This window comes from Phyllobates terribilis, unplaced genomic scaffold (genome assembly GCF_046119375.1).
Source record: "Phyllobates terribilis strain yellow unplaced genomic scaffold, ASM4611937v1 Scaffold_12__6_contigs__length_324123572, whole genome shotgun sequence".
Lineage (NCBI taxonomy): Eukaryota > Metazoa > Chordata > Amphibia > Anura > Dendrobatidae > Phyllobates > Phyllobates terribilis.
This window is the reverse complement of record NW_027362772.1, coordinates 204,792,338-204,814,110: the sequence shown is the minus strand read 5'-3', so window position 1 is coordinate 204,814,110 and position 21,773 is coordinate 204,792,338. Positions and strand designations below refer to the sequence as shown.

The 21,773-nt window shown below is 44.7% G+C and overlaps 1 protein-coding gene across 1 annotated transcript in view; it reads left to right on the top strand.

Moving 5' to 3' along the window:
- Window positions 1-21,773, top strand: part of LOC141171752 (NXPE family member 1-like) — a 243,487-nt gene that overhangs the window by 5,264 nt on the left and 216,450 nt on the right. The window contains exon 2 of the mRNA XM_073655393.1: window positions 10,823-10,891. Coding sequence (XP_073511494.1) covers window positions 10,823-10,891 — 69 coding nt within the window. The remainder of the gene's footprint in view (window positions 1-10,822; window positions 10,892-21,773) is intronic.

Sequence of the window (21,773 nt, the reverse complement as noted above, 5' to 3'; positions counted from 1 at the left end):
TGTTGTTTTTCTATCGGCCATCTTGTTGTGGTTTGCTGGCTTCTAGTCTTTTCGTCAGGTGCTGGGTTTCTTGGTCATGTGATCTCTGCACTCTTTATTACCCAGCACCTGGCCCCCATTTCCTGCTGGACATCAGTGTTGTAACGCTCATGCTCTGGCTAAGTAGCCTGGTTTAGTTCTTCTTGCTTTGGACTATTGTTATCCTGGGACTTCTTGTTCCACCTGTTTTGTTTCCTTTAATTTTCATTTCTGCAGCTAATTTTTCTGTTAGGTCTCCTGCTTTTGCTCCCAGTCCTTAGATCTTTTAGGGACCCCTTTCCCTTTCCTACAGGTCTTCGTTTGAGCTCAGTGAAGGAGTTTCGGTGGGGCTATTCATAAGGAATAGGGCACCCACCCCAGCGTAGGGTAAAGCTGAGTCTCAGTGCAGGGACAGCTTTTCCCTCCTATTCCTTAGTTTTAAGTTGCAGAACATAACAGAAAAAACTCTGGAGGATGTCCACAGGCAGAAAAATGGGTGACATCCACACATATTGTTAAAGTTTTTATATCAATTTGTTTAAGTTATACAGTACAGACCAAAAGTTTGGACACACCTTCTCATTTAAAGATTTTTCTGTATTTTCACAACTTTGAAAATTGTACACTGAAGGCATCAAAACTATGAATTAACACATGTGGAATTATATACTTAACAAAAAAGTGTGAAACAACTGAAAATATGTCTTATATTCTAGGTTCTTTAAAGTAGCCACCTTTTGCTTTGATGACTGCTTTGCACACTCTTGGCATTCTCTTGATGAGCTTCAAGAGGTAGTCAGCGGAAATGGTCTTCCAACAATCTTGAAGGAGTTCCCAGAGATGCTTAGCACTTGTTGGCCCTTTTGCCTTCACTTTATGGTCCAGCTCACCCCAAACCATCTCGATTGGGTTCAGGTCTGGTGACTGTGGAGGCCAGGTCATCTGGCGTAGCACCCCATCAATCTCCTGCTTGGTCAAATAGCCCTTACACAGCCTGGAGGTGTGTTTGGGGTCATTGTCCTGTTGAAAAATAAATGATGGTCCAACTAAACGCAAACCGGATGGAATAGCATGCCGCTGCAAGATGCTGTGGTAGCCATGCTGGTTCAGTGTGCCTTCAATTTTGAATAAATCCCCAGCAGTGTCACCAGCAAAGCACCCCCACACCATGACACCTCCTCCTCCATGCTTCACGGTGGGAACCAGTCATGTAGAGTCCATCCGTTCACCTTTTCTGCGTCGCACAAAGACACGGTGGTTGGAACCAAAGATCTCAAATTTGGACTCATCAGACCAAAGCACAGATTTCCACTGGTCTAATGTCCATTCCATGTGTTCTTTAGCCCAAACAAGTCTCTTCTGCTTGTTGCCTGTCCTTAGCAGTGGTTTCTTATAAGCTATTTTACCATGAAGGCCTGCTGCACAAAGTCTCCTCTTAACAGTTGTTGAAGAGATGTGTTTGCTGCTAGAATTCTGTGTGGCATTGACCTGGTCTCTAATCTGAGCTGCTGTTAACCTGCGATTTTTGAGGCTGGTGACTCAGATAAACTTATCCTCAGAAGCAGAGGTGACTCTTGGTCATCCTTTCCTGGGGCAGTCCTCATGTGAGCTAGTTTCTTTGTAGCGCTTGATGGTTTTTGCAACTGCACTTGAGGACACTTTCAAAGTTTTCCCAATTTTTCACACCGACTGACCTTCATTTCTTAAAGTAATGATGGCCACTTGTTTTTCTTTACTTAGCTGCTTTTTTCTTGCCGTAATACAAATTCTAACAGTCTATTCAGTAGCACTATCAGCTGTGTATCCACCAGACTTCTGCACAACACAACTGATGCTCCCAACCCCATTTATAAGGCAAGAAATCACACTTATTAAACCTGACAGGGCACACCTGTGAAGTGAAAACCATTTCCGGTGACTACCTCTTGAAGCTCATCAAGAGAATGCCAAGAGTGTGCAAAGCAGTCATCAAAGCAAAAGGTGGCTACGTTGAAGAACCTAGAATATAAGACATATTTTCAGTTGTTTCACACTTTTTTGTTAAGTATATAATTCCACATGTGTTAATTCATAGTTTTGATGCCTTCAGTGTGAATGTACAGTTTTCATAGTCATGAAAATACAGAAAAATCTTTAAATGAGAAGGTGTGTCCAAACTTTTGGTCTGTACTGTATATGGACCAGGACTGGATTAATATTGCTGGCTTTTTACAACATGCTATATAAGAGGTTATCTATTGTGTCCTGATTTCATTTTTTGTGTCTTTAACAAAGATTGCTACATAGATACATTTATTAGAACCGAATCAGTATTGTTGGCCCTCTCTATTTTACTATATGAGGCGTTTGTTGTGATGTTTTGACTACAATAAGGGTTTATGAGTAGTTTCTGTAGGACATTGGAGGTACAAAATAATTTTAGAGATTTAATAAAAGTTATATTTTTAGAGTTTCCTCTTGGCTGATTTACAGTTATATGAAAAAGTTTGGGCACCCCTATTAATCTTAAGCTTAATGTTTTCTTAAAATTGGTGTTTTTGCAACAGCTATTTCAGTTTGATATATGTAATAACTGTTGGACACAGTAATGTTTCTGCCTTGAAATGAGGTTTATTGTACTAACAGAAAATGTGCGTGATGGTGATTGTGCATGCAGAGGCCGAGGCTGTGGGCAACTGAAACTGTGCCACAACAAACACCCATATCTTCTCGCTCGACCTTCCTGTCCCAATTAATAGGGGACCACAGAACACCACTATTGAACACAGAGGAATGTGAAAAGGTTATGGTTGGATAGCAGATAATGCTTCCAGTCACTTAGCCACCACCACCACCACCCTGTCTTCCACACTGTCAAGTCTCAGTAGCCGTGAGCCTGGACCGCATATTCCTCATTCTGATCCTCTTTCCTCCCACCATGCCGAGCGCCCAGAGACAACTGATCCCACACTTGAACACTCCAAAGAGCTGTTCACTTTTCCATTTATAGATTCGAGCCTCTCGACTGGTCCACTTGAAGAGGGGCAAGAGGATATCGCATGTAGCAATGCCCAAATATTTGAGCAGCCACGGTCACACGAAGGCGACGGTGGGAAAGTGTCACAAGAGGTTGACGATGATGAAACACAATTGCCAGAAAGTCAGGAGGAGGACCAGAATGCAGAAGTGGAAGACGAGGTGGTTGATGATATAATAACTGACACAACCTGGCAGGAGGACATGCAGAGCGAGGACAGCAGCACACAGGGGGAGGGAGGCAGAGCATCCCAAAAGGCAGGAAAAAGCAGTGTGGTGGCCGCAAACAGAAGGCAGGCAACCATTCCCTGTACCACCAACATGACGTAAGTTGCCAGTACAACTGTTAGGTCTTCCCGAGTCTGGTTGTTTTTTAAAGACTCTGCCGATAACCCCAAAAAGGCAATTTGCACCACCTGCCAGGCCAGCATCAGCAGGGGTAGAAAAACTAGCAGTATGATCAGGCACATGACAGCAAAGCACCCGACTTTGTGGGCCGGACCCCAGGGTCCAGGAACAGTGTCTGCGGGTGGCACCACTGCTTCTTCCGCTGTTGTGCGTGCAAGCCAATCCCCTGTCCACAGTGCATGTGAAGATGCCTCCTGCCCTGCACCTGTCGTTGCACACTCTCAACTAGCACCATCAGGAAGCACGTCCTTGTCCCAGCGCAGGGTTCAGTTGTCCATACCCCAGTCCTTGGAACGCAAGCGCAAATACGTAGCCAACGCCCAACAGGCCACATTACTAAATTCCGACATTTCACGCCTGCTTGCGCTCGAAATGTTGCCTTTTAGGCTCATGGAGACAGAAGCTTTCCGCAACCTGATGGCGGCGGCCGTCCCTCGGTACTCGGTCCCCAGTTGCCACTATTTCTCCCGGTGTACCGTCCCCACATTACACAAGCACGTGTTCCACAACATTAACCGTGCCCTCAACAATACAGTTACAGGGAAAGTCCACCTAAACACGGACACATTGACAAGTGCTTATGGAAAGGGACAGTACACCTCGCTGACGGTATACTGGGTTAACATACTGGAAGCCGGGACCCAAGCGGACCTTGGGATGGAACATATCCTCCCGACGCCGAGGATTGTGGGCACCCACAGTCTACCGCTCCTGCACCCCATCCTCCTCCTCTTCTTCAGCCTCCATCTCCAAAATGACCACATCAGTCACAAGCTGGAAGCACTGCAGCACTGCCTCGGACAAGTGGCAATAAGGTTGTGCTGAAGCTAATATGCTTAGGTGACAAACCGCACAATTCTGCAGAGTTGTGGACAGCTCTGAAAGAGCAGGTAAATCTGTGCCTGACACCACTGAACCTACAGCCAGGCATGGTCGTGTGTGACAATGGCCGGAACCTGGTGACAGATCTCAGGCGAGGCGAGCTCACACATGTACCATGCCTAGCCCATGTGCTTTACCTTGTGGTTCAACGGTTTCTCAAAAGCTACCGTATCTGCGTGTCAAATTATGCCACCTGTGTGCCCATTTTAGAAAGTCAGCTACAGCTTCCGCCGCCTCTGCTGTGCTTCAGCAACGCTTGCAGCTTCCGGCTCACCGACTGGTGTGTGATGTCCCCACACGTTGGAACTCTACACTGCAGATGTTGGGAAGGATTTGTGAGCAGAAGAGGGCAATTGTTGACTACCAGCATCAACAAGGCCATTGGTATTCAGTTCAGACTCCACACATAAGACCTCAGTAGTGGACATGGATGTCAGACATCTGTACCATCCTCCAAAACTTTGAGGATTCCACCAAGATGGTGAGCGACGATGATGCCATAATTAGCATCACCATCCCATTTCTCTGTCTTTTGAAATGCTCTCTGGTCACAATCAAAGAGGATGCATTGCAGGCGGAGCACAATAAGATGGAGCAAAGAACCATACAGGGTGATTACACACAGCCCAGCCTCATCTCATCTCAACGTGGATTGGATGACAATGAGGAAGAGGAGTAAGAACAGGAGCTAGTTTCATGCGCTATAGACGGTACTACCTGCACAACTGTCATACCGTCTGTTCAGCGTGGATGGCCTGAGGACAGGGAGGAGGAGAATAGCATGGTCAGTCTTCCTCTTGGTGAGGACACGGAAGTATTGCCTGTTAGCAGTCTGGCACGCATGGCTGACACGGCACGTTCTCATAATTTTGGGTGACATTCATTACTGGTTGGTGACACATCTAGACCCGCGCTACAAGGAGAACTTTATATCTCTTATTCCTGAGGCGGACCGGTCTACAAAAATGGAGCTGTACCAGAAGGCCCTTGTTGCGGAACTATTAAAAAAATTCCCATCTGAAAACGCTGGCGGCAGAGGTCACAGTTCGTTGGACGACCAAGGAGTACAGGCGAGAGAGACACAACTCCAATCCAGCAGAGGCAGGGAGAGTTTTCTCAGCCCCTCCCATCGCACAGACCTTGAGGCACGGGGTACTCTCACAAGTAGTGCAAAGTTTGGGAAGATCTTGAGGGAGTACCTTGCTGACCGCACAAACGTCCTCCGTGATTCTTCTGTGCCTCATAAGTATTGGGTGTTCAAGCAGGACACGTGGAATGAACTGTCTCTCTACGCCTTGGAGGTCCTGGACTGCCCTACCACTAGCATTTTATCAGAGCGGGATTTTAGTGCCGCTGGAGGAATTATAACTGATAAGCACATCCGCTGTCAACTGAAAATGCTGACAGGCTGACTCTTATAAAAATGAACAAGAACTGGATTGGGCCAGACTTCTTAACACCACCGAATGACAGCAGCGTAACATAAACTCAAATCCAGTGTCTTTTTTATAGGAGGTTTATTCCCATGCACCTTTTCACACCCACACATGGGTATATGCCTCCTGATTTTGGCTATTTGCTCTTGTCCTCCTCCTTCTCCTCATCCTCCACCACCATATCCCCTGGGTGACCGTGGTACGTGATGCAACACCAACATAATTTTTTTAAAGAGTGTTTATGATGCCTGTAAAAAAAAATTATATTAAGTATGTTCATGTATACCCACCAGGGGTAAATGTTTGTCAGCCCGTATACTTAGTGCATAGGCATTACAAGTATAGGAGACCCGCTCCTTTCTAATGGGAACATTTTTTTATGAGTCCCTCCTCCACGTCTTTTCCAAGGGCCATTGGAGTGCCTCCCAATGTTTGACAGCCCTTGCATTCACTGCATAGGTCAACACTGTGGGAGACCCACTTCCCAATAATGGGAACATTTTTTCATGATGCCCTCTACATCTCTTCCAAGGGGCATTGGAATGCCTCCAAATTTTTGGCAACCCTTGCATTCACTGCATAGGCAAACACAATAGGAGACCCACTTCCTAATGATGGGAATATTGTTTTCAGGAGGCCCTCTGACCTCCAGGTCTCTTCCAAGGGCATGGAGTGTCTCCAAATTTTTGGCAACCCTTGCATTCTGTAACATCCCTGGCAGCGTGCTTGCATGGCTTACCATCTCCCACCATGCAAGACCGCAATCTTACCTTTCAGGACAGGCTGCACACTTTTGCTCCAGTACCTGCTGTTTGTATGTCTCTTGTCTGCTGGCTTAGGGCGTTGGCGCTGTTGCTTTCTGATTCTTAAAGCTACAGTGTGCGCTGTCCTAATGCATCCCCAGCCTATTGCTGTGAGTCACTGGATACTTAAACCCCCTCCACCCAGTGGGAGGTGCCTGAGCAACACTTTCTTACAGTCTGTGTTCTGTGCAACTGTGAGTTGCCAGGTCCTGTCCTGACTCTAGTCTGTCTGCCACCCTGGGGGCTGAGTACCCAGGGCCTCTACCTGTGCCTGTTACTTCTAGTCTGTTTCCGCCACCCTGGGGGCCGAGTACCTAGGGCCGCTACCTGTATCTCTGACTTCTTGTCTGTTTCCGCCACCCTGGGGGCTGAGTTCCCAGGCTCGATCCTGTATCTTGTTCCCGGTTCAGTTCCTGTCTGAACAGTGTCCTAGCCCATTACCTGTTTGTCTCTATGTCCAAATCTTTCCTTTTCCTGCAGTGTCTGAACCTGCACCTAACTCCAACTCGTTGTCTCTGTACTTCTGTTTGTGAGTTTTGTGTCCACTCGATACTTTATTGTAAGTACCTTGTGTGTATCTGGTTCTGCTTGTCCCCTTTCCCTTCCTCCGTATCTACCTCCTGTGTTCTAACCATCTTCCTGTATTTTCCAGTCTGTTCCATGTGAACAGAGCCCTGTCCTGTCTGCCTGCACCTTCTGCTCTGTTCTGCTCTGCTTGTTCACCGCACCCGCGGTTCCGCTCTGCTCGTTCACCGCAGCTGCGGTTCCGCTCTGCTTGTTCTCCGCACCTGCGGTTCTGCTCCGCTCTGCTTGTTCACCGCTCCGGTGGTTTTGCTCCGCTCTGCTTGTTCATCGCACCCGCGGTTTGCTCCGCTCTGCTTGTTCACCGCACCGGCGGTTTTGCTCCGCTCTGCTTGTTCACCGCACCTGCGGTTTTTCTCCGCTCTGCTTGTTCACCGCTCCGGCGGTTTTGCCCTGCTCTGCTTGTTCACCGCACCTGCGGTTTTGCTCCGCTCTGCTTGTTCGCCACACCTGCGATTTCGCTACGCTCTGCTTGCTCACCGCACCTGCGGTTTTGCTCTGCTCTGCTTGTTCACCGCATCAGCGGTTTCGCCCTGCTCTGTTTGCTCACTGCTCCGGCGGTTCTGCTCTGCTTGTCCACCGCATCAGCGGTTTCGCTCTGCTCTGCTGTCCACCGCACCTGCGGCTCTGTTCCTGTCTCCCAGTCTGTACTGGTCCCTATCCTGCCTGCATTCCTACCTGCCAGTACCCGCCTGCCTGCATACTAGCTGTGCCTGTCAATATCCATCTGTCTGCATACCAGCCGTGCCTACCAGTGCCCACCTGTCAATATGCCAGTCTAACCTGCCTGTTTCCGCATTTCCCGGTGTGGGTCAACAGCTGTGACCGGGATCTGACCTGGAGTAGCACCTGGCCCCTCTGCTCGGTTCCTCCCTGGTTCACGGAGTCGACTGAGCCGCTGTGCGACCTTGGTCGGACTGAGTTGATACTTAGTTACGCCCCTCCAGGCACTCCTCGGTTCATGGTACAGTGGGATCACTAATCAGTCAGTCCAGGCGCGAGCGTAACACATTCACTGCATAGGCAAACACAACGGGAGACCCACTTCCTAATAATAGGAACACTGTTTTCAGGAGGCCATCTGACCTTCACATCTCTTCCAAGGGGCAACGGAGTGCCTCCAAATTTTTGGCAGCCCTTGCATTCACTGCATAGGCAAACAGTATGGGAGAACCACTTCCAACTAATAGAAACATTGTTTTCAGGAGGCCCTCCTCTAAGTCTCTTCAAAGGGGCATTGGGGTGAGTCCAAATTTTCAAAGGGGTATTGTGGTGCGTCCAAATTTTGGCCACCCCTGTCACTCACTGCATACTCAATAACAGTATAGGAGACACACTCTTTAGCAATGGGAACAACAAAGCAATTAGCTGGCTGATGGCTCACTAGCAATAGTGAGGGCCGACTGCTGACCCTTTAAGAATAGTAAAGGCCACCTGATGTCCCTATAAAATAGCCTTTGTGACTTTCAGAGTCCCTCCTTCATAAATGAAACAGGATGTGTCTGATCATGTCTCACACACCACATGGCCAGATAAGGTTGTATAATGTTAAAATGACATTTCCTGGTGAATGCATTTGTCACGGTTTAAAGCAATGCAAAAGCGCAAAAATGCATCAAAAACGCCATGTGTGAACATAGCCCAAGGTGTGAAGGAGAATTTTTGGTTTTGGTTATTTATTTTGCCTTATATACAAGTCATTACCCTGGAAAGGAAGCTCCTTAACATATTTCCCAGGAAAATCCATTTTGGTTTAGTTTTTGTATGTTTTATTGTGAGTCTGTAAAAGTGGCGTAATACTCTGACAACGTTGTTGACAGCAGTGACCTGAGAGTCAGAAATGCTTCCAGGGGTCTTCCCCATGCTGTTCTCATGTCATTTGAGCACTGTTCCCATCGATTTGGGCAATTTTTAGGCCCTCTGCAGACCGCCAGGGGGAGCCGCTTGAAAAATGATCGAGTTTCCCATAGACTTACATTTGGCTCGTTGCTCGCGTCGAGCACCTGAGTATTCTAATTTGCTCGACCCGAGCATCGAGCACCCGAGCATTTTAGTGCTCACCCATCACTAATCTCACAGAAACAAACAGCTGCAATCCTGTGCTGTCCTGTCTGTATACTCTTTTGCTTCCTCCACTGCCCAAGAGATGTGGTATGATCAGACCATGTTCCTTTACAGTCAGACACAGCCATCACACAGTACACAGCAGGGGCACATTTATAAGATTATTTCAGCATAGGATCTTTTTCTTAACACATCCAATTGTGTAACTTATTTTTATTCCAAGATCTATTAACTAAAATGTGCTTTGTGTGTGGGACTTTAATTTCTTTCTTTTAGGTGGATCAGCCTGAAAAAGACGTTGCGTGCACAAAATCTAAATTGGGTAAACTAAAGTGAAATAAATATTGATAGTTTCAAAACAATATTTGGCAGCAGTATATGAAGGCTGCTTTCTGCATTTGTACCTGTAATTTCCACATCTGTGGAATTCTCTATTATATCTATTATGTTGTATCTATTGCAGTGTCTCTCCATAAAGTTTTTCCTTTGAAGCAATTTCAGTGTTGCTGTCTAAATCAAAAAATAAAAAAAAGTTTAAACTTGCTCTGTGCTGTAAATTTTATGTTGCATTGTCATTAAACATATATAAAATAATACAATTATATAGCTGTTATATAACAAATATAATATAGCAGTGTATAAATTTTTTCCCTTTTTTTGTAATTTTTCTCATGTTACTATTTTATGTATCTATAACCCTAACCTATCCCTAAATCAAGCCCTAACTCTACTCTTAGCCCTAACTCCAGTTACAACCCTAGTTAAGGTTAGAATATGAATGCAAAAACATAAACTTCATTATGTTTGTTTGTATTTTACAAGGAACATCGTTATACTTTTATGCTGAAAGTCATCCTATGGGTAAGAAAGGTGTGTTAGCTGTGAAAAAAAGTAGAGGAAAAACATTTTTCGTGCAAAATTACGATCCAATCACATCATTGGCGTGCAATATACAGCTTACAGCTATTGTATACTAAATTCACTAAAACAACATGCAAAGATGCAAACATATGCAGAGTACAGTGCGTCCACACATGGAAATATGAAAAAGACAGTCCATGCAACTTTTCTCCAAAAATACTATGTGTGTGAGTACTTGTAAAAGTAAATGGTTTAGTCTATAACATGTGTGAATGAAACCACGCAGAAGCAGTTTCTAGACTGAAGTATAAGGTGGGGGACAGTTAAAGTCCCTACTAAGCCCTTTGTAGAAATGACCTTTCCATCTGTCACCCCAGCAGAGATAGGTCTTGTCCTTACAATGACAGCACCAGACTGTCCCCTACTGATTGTATACAGCTATTATAAATATAGCTACTATAAGTCTCTATTATCTGTGCGAACCCTTGGCACTATATATGCACATTTGTGATAATCCCTTGTCCTGTTATTTTAGATTAAAGGTTAAGTGTTATATAAATTTTCACTATTGCTGCTCCAATAATGTGAATGGTGGAAGACAGAATAAGTATATAACAGATATAGATGTGGAACATGGCATAGGGCTAGTGGTTTGGTATTAGTGAGTAATAAACAGTGTCTATGTAAAGTTGGCTTGTATACCCATATTATTACATTTTAATAAAGTAACATTGAATTAATATTGATTCCAAGGTCCAATGTTGCAGTTGAAATTTCAAGAAATTTTTACGGTATTAAAGTATCACGATGCAGCATTGGTAAGTACAAGAATTATAACCAAAAGCAACTTGTAAAAGGTTAACAGTTTGTTCAAATTCATATACAGTCCTATGTAAACATTTGGAAACCTCTAACAAATTATATGTTCTGTTATTTTTTTTTAAGTGTACCCCAGCTTTTTAGAAAAAAGAATTACCGTATAGTGCAGGAGTCTGTGCTATAATTGTTTTTCTAACTTATTTGTATTAATGATTTTTCCTCAAAGCGCAGCATAGGCAAGTCATAGTCAAAATCACTAATGCAAGTAAATTATAAAACAATCCCAGTGCATGTACTATAATTGTTTTACTGCATAACTATAGATACAATTAAATGAAAAAAAATAAATAAAAAGACCAAAACTTCTAAGTCAAAATTTCCTGTTATATACTGCACTAGCCCCATTCCTGCTCAACCGGCTTCTGTTGTCAGGCGCTGAGCTGGTGATAGGTGCTGACAGTAGAGTGGGTGGCATTGATGTCTTTTCTAGTAGTCAATTGTGCCAGTAAGCCAAGCCCATATTCACTGCACCATGCTGACCAGCTACATAATAAAGATTATTTTTGTATGCAGATACAGGCTTCCTGGCTGGCCAGAGGCAGGGACCAGTCTGCAAGCCAATAGCAAGATGAGTTTGGTGTCCAGTCAATCAAATAGCGTCCCATTCAAACTTCCCAGTGTCCACCTGTTATTGTCAGGTATAGGTGTATACAGTATATGCGTTTAATATAATACTTGATTCAGATATTTATTTGTCATTATTACCTATTCTGTCTTACCCTCGGATTGTTACCTTTTGCTGACCATGGACTGATTATCCCTTCTGCTAGTTGTGTATTTTGACTTCTTATTCTGCCTTCCTTGTTTTTGACCCCAGCAATCCATCTAATTACATCTCTGGACAACAATTTTGTCCTTGTTCTGACATTGATATAGAACCAACTAATCAATATGCTCCACCGGCCTTCAGCTACTTTATGGACATAACCCAAGGAGGCCAGATCCCTGTATAGGGATGAAAGGGTAAAGACTGAGGCATACCCTGTGACCTACCAAGTGAATAGACCAGCGCCAAGATTGTTTATTATTCTTGTATAACTTACTAAGGTTTACCCAAAGATTTTCAATAATTTTCTGAGGGTTTGGGCAATTTATTAGCCATTTAAAAATCTTTTTTTTAACCACTTTCTTACATTTTCATGGTAATATATATCAAGTTGCCAACATATTTTCCATCACCAGTTTCCTTGTTTTTGTGTTGCTACTATAAAGCTGTGATCATGAAGCATGCAAGTATGTTGATAAAAAAACCTCATCATTGGAAAAATACCTAAATAGATCCATTAATGATGAAATGTACTCTGCATAAAAGTACACACTTTTTTTTAGGTAATAAGTCACAACTCAATAGTTCAAAGAGAACTGAAGAGGGAGAAAGGAGTAGTGGAACACGTGAAGAATACAAGATAAAGTTCAAATAATAGCTAGATAGACTGTTTTTCCTCATATTTACACACACTACAGCTTAAGCAATTCACAGAAAATAACGTTATGGATTTCTCCAATGTTGTTATTATACTGTTTCACTGACTAATCTGATTGGAGTAATACTTAAAATGTAACTTTTATTGATAGATTAAAAATAAAAATACCAACTTTAACAAAGAAAACAAAAAGTGAGAAAAAATAATAAAGTGATATAAAATCAAGTATTTCCCAGCAGCTATTAAAGGGTATTAACAGAAGTATATATTCTGCTAGTTAAAGTGCTATGCGTGCAGGATATTGTCCTAACCTATTAGAGTCACTAATAGTGTTAATCACAGATATGATTTAACTGGAATGTATTGACATTTCTATAGCGAGAAAAAAAATGATCTCAGCAGCAAACTGATTTTTATTGCTGTTTATATTTAGCCCATAGTAGGTTTCCCATTCTTTTGTATGATTTATCCTACTTCTCTCAGCCTACAACTCGCTTATCCAGTCTCACTTATATTTTTAACAGCTAAGTGAAACCTAATGTTATCTGCACCCTATATTTAGTAGGTCTGTCATTAGCACACCATACATAAATCTCCTATACCAGCTGATAACTGGCTTATAGTTTCTGGAGACCTTTTGGTGTTTCTTCACTAATTTAATTGCTGCCATGAATCATCAGGGGCTGGCAGTATTCAGCTCTAACATAATGTCATTCAAGTATGATACACTGTTATTAAATGACAGCATATCTGCATGATTGCTGGCCGTGTTCAGCGTCCAAACACATGTATCTATAAAGGGGAGTAAGTACCTCCCCTTCTCTGGTTAGCATCCCTCAGTTGGCCAAACAGATGTCTCCCCAGAGGACATCCTATCCTTCTCATTGGTGGTTGCAGAGGTCTGGCCATTTAAGTTCCGCCCCAACTAATCACAGGAGTCGGCTTAGAAGCTTGTCTGTTACGTCCATTCATAGTTCAGTGCTATGACGCGCCGGATCTTTAATAGACCAATCTCGTGTCTCCTTCTATCAAGGGGCGTGTAAAGTCCTCCTCAGCCAATCTGAAGTGGCGAGTACACAGCATCCATAGAAACGAAAAACAACGCTATCGCTCTGCGTACCATAGTAATGTATACAGGTTTGATTGCCCTGCAGTTATTCTAGCATGGCGGCTAGTTTTATATAGCGCAAGTCATGTTTGTCCTTATAGTTCCATTTCCTCACAGAGTCATAAATCAGACTAAATCCTGGATTATAAAATATTAACATAGGCTGATTTGCCTCATTATATGCATATATTTATTGGTATCCATATTCACTTACAGATCAGGTAGCATCAGGGGTGGATTAAGAGTAGCCAGGGCCCCGGGCAGTTTAGAAGGTGTGGGCCCCCCCCACATGTACCCGATGTATCACGTGACATGTCACATGATCCCCTTTGATAGATCATGTCATAGGTCATGTGACTAACACAGATGCTTTGGTGACATCTGTAGACAGAAAATTATGGAAATTTTTTTCTATTATGTACACAGCCCTATACATAACATAGCGCTATATATAGTAGAGCAGCGGTGGGAGATTAATTTCCTTGAGGGGCCACATGAGAGACCATGACTGTTGTGGAAGGTGAATTAATAGGCTGAAATTAATTCTGCTCAATATTAATAATATTAACAAAATAATAAAAAAAATATATTAATTGTATGACTCAGGCTATGTGCCCACGGTGCAGAAATGCTCTGGATTTTTCCTGAGCGTTTCTGCATCTCCCTGGCAGAAAAAACGCATGCGGATTGTACATGCGGATTGTACATGCGGATTGTACATGCGGATTGTACATGCGGATTGTACATGCGTTTTTCCTGCCCGGGACAAGCGGATGTGAAGCGTTCTTCACATGCATTTCTGCATGCGGGTTGTCAAGCACTTTCCAAGCGATTTTAGCATCACTTGGAAAGTGCTTATCAACTTGGTCACACTATATAAATCCATGCATATGGCATGGATTTATATACTGTGACGAAAAGAATGTTAAAAAATAAATCTATACTTACCTTCTGATGGCCCCTGGAGTCTAGCTTCTCTCCATTCTCCCTTGTCGGGAGATCGCGGTACACTGAAGGACCTGCCGACGTCAGTGTTGCGTGACCCGTCACATGACTATGACATCAGCGCAGGTCCTTCAGTCCATCGCGATCTGCCGGCATGAGAGGAAGAACGCACCGGGGGCCGCCAGAAGGTAAATATAACATTTATTTTTTATTTTATTCTTTTTTTCACAGTTTCTATGGTACCCGGGTCCGGAGGAGAGTCTCCCGTCCTCTAGACATGGGTACCATCCACACATTGAAACGCGTGGATTCCGCATCTACATATGCAGTGATGCGTAATCCATGCGTTCCAATGCAAGTCAATGGCGGCGAAAACGCAGCACTTCCGCAAAATAATTGGTAGTGCTGCGTTTTTTTCCGCAATGATAATCTGCAGCGGAAATTTCCGCAGCATGTGCACAGCACATGCGGATTATCATTGGGGAACATGGCAGGCCTTCTACCAAGCATTTTTTAAGCGTTTCTGCAGCATTTTTGCCGCTGCGGAAACGCTTAAACGCATCATGGGCACACAGCCTTAATATTGAGCAGAATTAAGTATGCTGACATCCCCCTATATACAGTTTGAGCCCCCACATACAGTTATATGAAAAAGTTTGGGCACCCCTATTAATCTTAAGCTTAATGTTTTCTTAAAATTGGTGTTTTTGCAACAGCTATTTCAGCTTGATATATGTAATAACTGTTGGACACAGTAATGTTTCTGCCTTGAAATGAGGTTTATTGTACTAACAGAAAATGTGCAATCTGCATTCAAACAAAATTTGACAGGTGCATAAGTATGGGCACCTCACCAGAAAAGTGACATTAATATTTAGTAGATCCTCCTTTTGCAAAAATAACAGCCTCTAATCGCTTCCTGTAGCTTTTAATGAGTTCCAGGATCCTGGATGAAGGCATTTTTGACCATTCCTCTTTACAAAACAATTCCAGTTCAGTTAAGTTTGATGGTCGCCGAGCATGGACAGCCCTCTTCAAATGATCTCACAGATGTTCAATGATATTCAGGTCTGGGGACTGGGATGGCCATTCCAGAACATTGTAATTGTTCCTCTGCATGAATGCCTGAGTAGATTTGGAGCGGTGTTTTGGATCATTGTCTTGCTGAAAGATCCATCCCCTGCGTAACTTCAACTTTATCACTGATTCTTGAACATTATTGTCAAGAATCTGCTGATACTGAGTGGAATCCATGCGTCCCTCAACTTTAACAAGATTCCCGGTGCCAGCATTGGCCACACAACCCCAAAGCATGATGGAACCTCCACCAAATTTTACTGTGGGTAGCAAGTGTTTTTCTTGGAATGCTGTGTCTTTTTGCCGCCATGCATAACGCCTTTTTGTATGACCAAACAACTCAATCTTGGTTTCATCAGTCCACAGGACCTTCTTCCAAAAAGTAATTGGCTTCTCCAAATGTGCTTTTGCATACCTCAGGCGACTCTGTTTGTGGCGTGCTTGCAGAAACGGCTTCTTTCGCATCACTCTCCCATACAGCTTCTCCTTGTGCAAAGTGCGTTGTATAGTTGACCGATGCACAGTGACACCATCTGCAGCAAGTTGATGCTGCAGCTCTCTGGAGGTGGTCTGAGGATTGTCCTTGACTGATCTCACCATTCTTCTTCTCTGCCTTTCTGATGTTTTTCTTGGCCTGCCACTTCTGGCCTTAACAAGAACTGTCCCTGTGTTCTTCCATTTCCTTACTATGTTCCTCACAGTGGAAACTGACAGGTTAAATCTCTGAGACAGCTTTTTGTATCCTTCCCCTGAACAACTATGTTGAATAATCTTTGTTTTCAGATTATTTGACAGTATTTTGAGGAGCCCATGATGCCACTCTTCAGAGGAGATTCAAACAGGAGAACAACTTGCAAGTGGCCACTTTAAGTAGCTTTTCTCATGATTGCATACACCTGGCTATGAAGTTCAAAGCTCAATGAGGTTACAAAACCAAAAAAAGTGCTTTAGTAAGTCAGTAAAAAGTAGGTAGGAGTATTTAAAACAAGAAAATGATAAGGGTGCCCATACTTATGCACCTGTCAAATTTTGTTTGAATGCAGATTGCACATTTTCTGTTAGTACAATAAACCTCATTTCAATGCAGAAACATTACTGTGTCCAACAGTTATTACATATATCAAACTGAAATAGCTGTTGCAAAAACACCAATTTTAAGAAAACATTAAGCTTAAGATTAATAGGGGTGCCCAAACTTTTTCATATAACTGTAACTCCCTAGATACAGTATGAGTCCGCACATAGCTCCCTAGATACAGTATGAGCCCCCACATAGCTCCCTAGATACAGTATGAGCCCGAACATAGCTCCCTAGATACAGTATGAGCCCGTACATAGCTCCCTAGATACAGTATGAGCCCGCACATAGCTCCCTAGATGCAGTATGAGCCCACACATAGCTCCCTAGATACAGTATGAGATCCCACATAGCCCCTATATACAATATGAGCCTGCACATAGCCTCCTATATATAGTATGAGCCCCCACATAGCTCCCTATATACAGTATGAGCCCATACATAGCTCCCTATATACAATATGAGCCCGTACATAGCTCCCTTCTCTGATCGATTGTCGGTTCCACAGCCAGCTCAGAGAATGGTCGAATGCAAAATGCAGCTACCTGGGAGACACCTCTGAGCACCGCATGAGGTGGCCCAAAGGCACCCCCCTGACGGCTGTACCCAGGTCACATGCCCCCCCTGATTCCCCTAGGTATGGCCCTGTATAGTTTATATGACAATACATGACTGGTATCTATAGTATAATCAGGGATGTGTCCTTCTGCCAGAAGCCTCTATAGATTGTGCAAGCACAATACCTGCGCAGTCTGGCCACAGACAGAAAGACACATCCACATCCCAGATAGGGATGAGGAGTGTGGCGCCGGAGATCGTGGTATGCATAAGCACTGAGCGCATACCGCGATCTACGGCACCATAAACACATACGTGTTCGGTCCTGTCATCTCTGGAGAGGTCGGGGGAGGAGTGTGGCGCAGGCGCCGATTTCCGGCGCTATTTTAGTGAAGACAAATATGAACAGTGTCTTCGACAAAATGGACAGTGTGGTATGCGCATGCGCGTACTTTGGCACCATTTTGTTGAATACACCCTGCACATTTGTATTCCTTCAAATGAACCAGATATCTCGCTATATGGACATGTGGAGCATGGAACAGATTGAGGAGGGAGCATATACCAGGATGGGGGGAAGCATGGACCAGGATGGGGGAGCATATACCAGGATGGGGGAGCATATACCAGGATGGGGGAGCATATACCAAGATGGGGAGAAGCATGGACCAGGATGGGGGAGCATATACCATAATGGGGGGGAAGCATGGACCAGGATGAAGGAGCATACAACAGGATGGGGAAGCATACACCTGGATGGGGGAGCATATACCAGGATGGGGGACCAGGATGGGGAAGCATACACCAGGATGGGGGACCAGGATGGGGGAGCATATACCAGGATGGGGAAGCATACACCAGGATGGGGGAGCATATACCAGGATGGGGGACCAGGATGGGGGAGCATATACCATGATGGGAGACCAGGATGGGGAAGCATACACCAGGATGGCAGACCAGGATTGGGGAGCATATACCAGGATGGGGGAGAATATACCAAGATGGGGGACCAGAACGGGGAAGCATATACCAGGATGGGGGAGCATATACAAGGATTGGGGAGCATATACCAGGATGGGGGACTAGGATGGGGAAGCATATACCAGGATGGGGGAGCATATACCAGGAAGGGGGAGCAGGATGGGGTAGCATATACCAGGATGGGGGACCAGGATGGGGAAGCATATGCCAGGATGGGGGAGCATATACCAGGATGGGGGAGCAGGATGGGGAAGCATATACCAGGATGGGGGACCAGGATGGGGAAGCATATACCAGGATGGGGGAGCATATATCAGGATACGGGGCCAGGATGGGGGAGCATATACCAAGATGGGGAGAAGCATGGACCAGGATGGGGGAGCATATACCATAATGGGGGGGAAGCATGGACCAGGATGAAGGAGCATACAACAGGATGGGGAAGCATACACCTGGATGGGGGAGCATATACCAGGATGGGGGACCAGGATGGGGAAGCATACACCAGGATGGGGGAGCATATACCAGGATGGGGAAGCATACACCAGGATGGGGGAGCATATACCAGGATGTGGGACCAGGATGGGGGAGCATATACCAGGATGGGGGAGCATATACCATGATGGGAGACCAGGATGGGGAAGCATACACCAGGATGGCAGACCAGGATTGGGGAGCATATACCAGGATGGGGGAGAATATACCAAGATGGGGGACCAGAACGGGGAAGCATATACCAGGATGGGGGAGCATATACAAGGATTGGGGAGCATATACCAGGATGGGGGACCAGGATGGGGAAGCATATACCAGGATGGGGGAGCATATACCAGGATGGGGGAGCAGGATGGGGTAGCATATACCAGGATGGGGGAGCAGGATGGGGAAGCATATGCCAGGATGGGGGAGCATATACCAGGATGGGGGAGCAGGATGGGGAAGCATATACCAGGATGGGGGACCAGGATGGGGAAGCATATACCAGGATGGGGGAGCATATATCAGGATACGGGGCCAGGATGGGAGAGCATATACCAATAAAAAAGCTCGCCACCCGGGCGTAGAACAGGTTCAATAGCTAGTATGATATACTGTGATACAGACATTAGATGTTATATGATATACACATTGTTATATCCCATCTGATGTCTGTACCACAGTATACCATACAGTAATCGATATACTGGATGACATTTTTTGTACATGCGTATACACTGTACTGATCACACTTGGACCTGCCTACAGGACCTCACATATTATATATGGAGCAGTATAGTATGTGATGTCCTGTAGGTTCAGGATTGATCAGTCAGTGCAGGATCCGCTCTGCTGATGTCTGTGGTCGCTCTGCAGGGGCTCAGTGTGATTTATTGCAGGACTCTGAATTTTCCTGCAGATCTGGTGACTCTGGAGCCAATGACCCAGAGTGACCTGATCTGCAGCAAAGGTCAGACTCTGGCCATAAGTCATACAGGGCCCCAGCAGAGCAGCCGCCGACCTGACACTAAGGGATCCATGTGAACTCATCAGGAGGGGAGCAGCATCCTGCAGCCCCCTCCTCACTCCAGACATCCAGCCCAGTGCCCGACCTCGACCTCGTATTTACAGCCATCCACTGCTGCACGAGCTCCTCTCCGGCAGGATGAAGTGAAGCAGCTCCAGGCGCTGCTGTGTGATGTCAGTCCTGGAGACACAGCCACAGCGTGCAAGGGGCGTGTCTGTCTCCCTGATGCGGCCGGCGTCTAATGGTAATGTGCGGTCCCCCTGCCCCTGCCTCTCCAGAAAACATTATAATGAGGGCGATCAGGCCGTGGGCCCTGCCGGAGCCTCGGGCCCCGGGCGGTAGCCCAGATCGTCCTCATTATAATCCGCCTATGGGTAGCATATTAATTCTGCTTAATTTTATCCAGTAGTCAAAGGATATTTTCTACACAGTCCATTATGATTATATATTTATTCACAATCCTCATCATTGACATTCATCCTGATAGATAGATAAACAGATAGTAGATCGATAGATAGATATATGGATAGCTATATATATAATAGATATATAGATAATAGATATACAGATAGATAAAAATATGTGATATATATAATCCGTGCTTTGTGTGTTTACCTTACTGTTCATGTCAGTTATTAATAAATGATTACATTTATGGAAAAATAATTGTGTGGTGTCCCCCATAATTTTATTAACCAACAGAGGGAAAGCGGACAGCTGAGGTGGATGTTTTTAGCCTGGGAAGGGGGTAATACCCATGGAGCTTCCCAGGCTACTAATATCAACCCCCAGCTGTATACACAGCCTTTACTGGCTATTAAAATGGGGGACCCCCCAAAAAAAAGACGTGAGGTCCCCCTATTTTAACAGCTAGCAAAGGCTATACAGACAGCTAGGGTCTGATATTAATAGCCTAGGAAGGGGCCATGAAACAGGAGCCCTCAGCCGCCCCAGAAATGGGGCATCCATAGGATGCGCCAATTCTGGCACTTAACCTCGCTCTGTCCACTGCCCTGTAGCGGTGGCAGTGGGGTATAGGGTTGGGGTTGATGCCAGCTCACATCAAGCCCAGGTTAGTAATGGAGAGCTGTCTTTAAGACGACCCCATTACTAACCCCATAGTGAAAGTAAAATATAAAATAAAAACACCCACACCCAGAATAAAATATTTTATTTGAAATAAAACAGACACCCTTTATATTCTAAATTAAACCATACTTACCGTCACGCCCATTCCAGCTGAAGCCAATGATCACCTGTAATAAAAATAAAGTAATAAACCAACCTCATCCTTACCTTTCCGCTGCAGTCCAAATAGCAAGGGTTCCACGAAGATCCCATGAACAGAGCAGCCACATTGAACTGAGTTTAACATATTGGCAAGCGTGGAAAAATACTCACCATACATATGCTGACCTGATTTGCCGGCAATACACTGAGTTAGTGTATTGCTGGCTGCTGAACAGAGCGGTCACATTTTACAATGTGGCTCTGTTCATGGGATCATCGTGGGACCCTCGCTATTTGGACTGCGGCGGACAGGTGAGGATGAGGTTGCTTTATTATTTTACTTTTATTACAGGTGATCATGGGCTTCAGGATTAGGCGTAAGGTGAGTATATGGCAGGGGTGGGTAATTCATTTTCCCAAGGGGCCACATGAGAAACTGGCACTGCTGTGGAGGGCTGAACTTAAAAGGGCGGTCCGAAACCAAAGGTAAATTTCATACTAAACGTCTATCTAATTAATGTATTTTTCTAATATACTTCAATTGAAAATTCCCTAATGTACCCTCTCCAGTCTGACTTCCTGTCTTTTTTTTTTTAACCTCCAATGGCATTTTGTTTGTAATACTCACACAGGACGTCATCAGGTGGCAAAGGCTGCAGTCACTGCCGCAGCTTCTGCCCCCTCCCTGGAAAGAAGCTGCATCAATTACATCTGTTTCAGGTGCTGGGTTAGACAGCGCTAAAAGCAGGGACTAGCCCAGCCTCTGAAACAGAGGTCACTGATGACTAGTGTTGAGCGATACCTTCCGATATCGGGAAATATCGGATCGGATTGGATCGGACTGATACCCAAAAGTACCCTTTCTTTCCTTGTAGGTTAATTCTACATAAAGGAAAACAACTAAGAATAATGTAGAATGT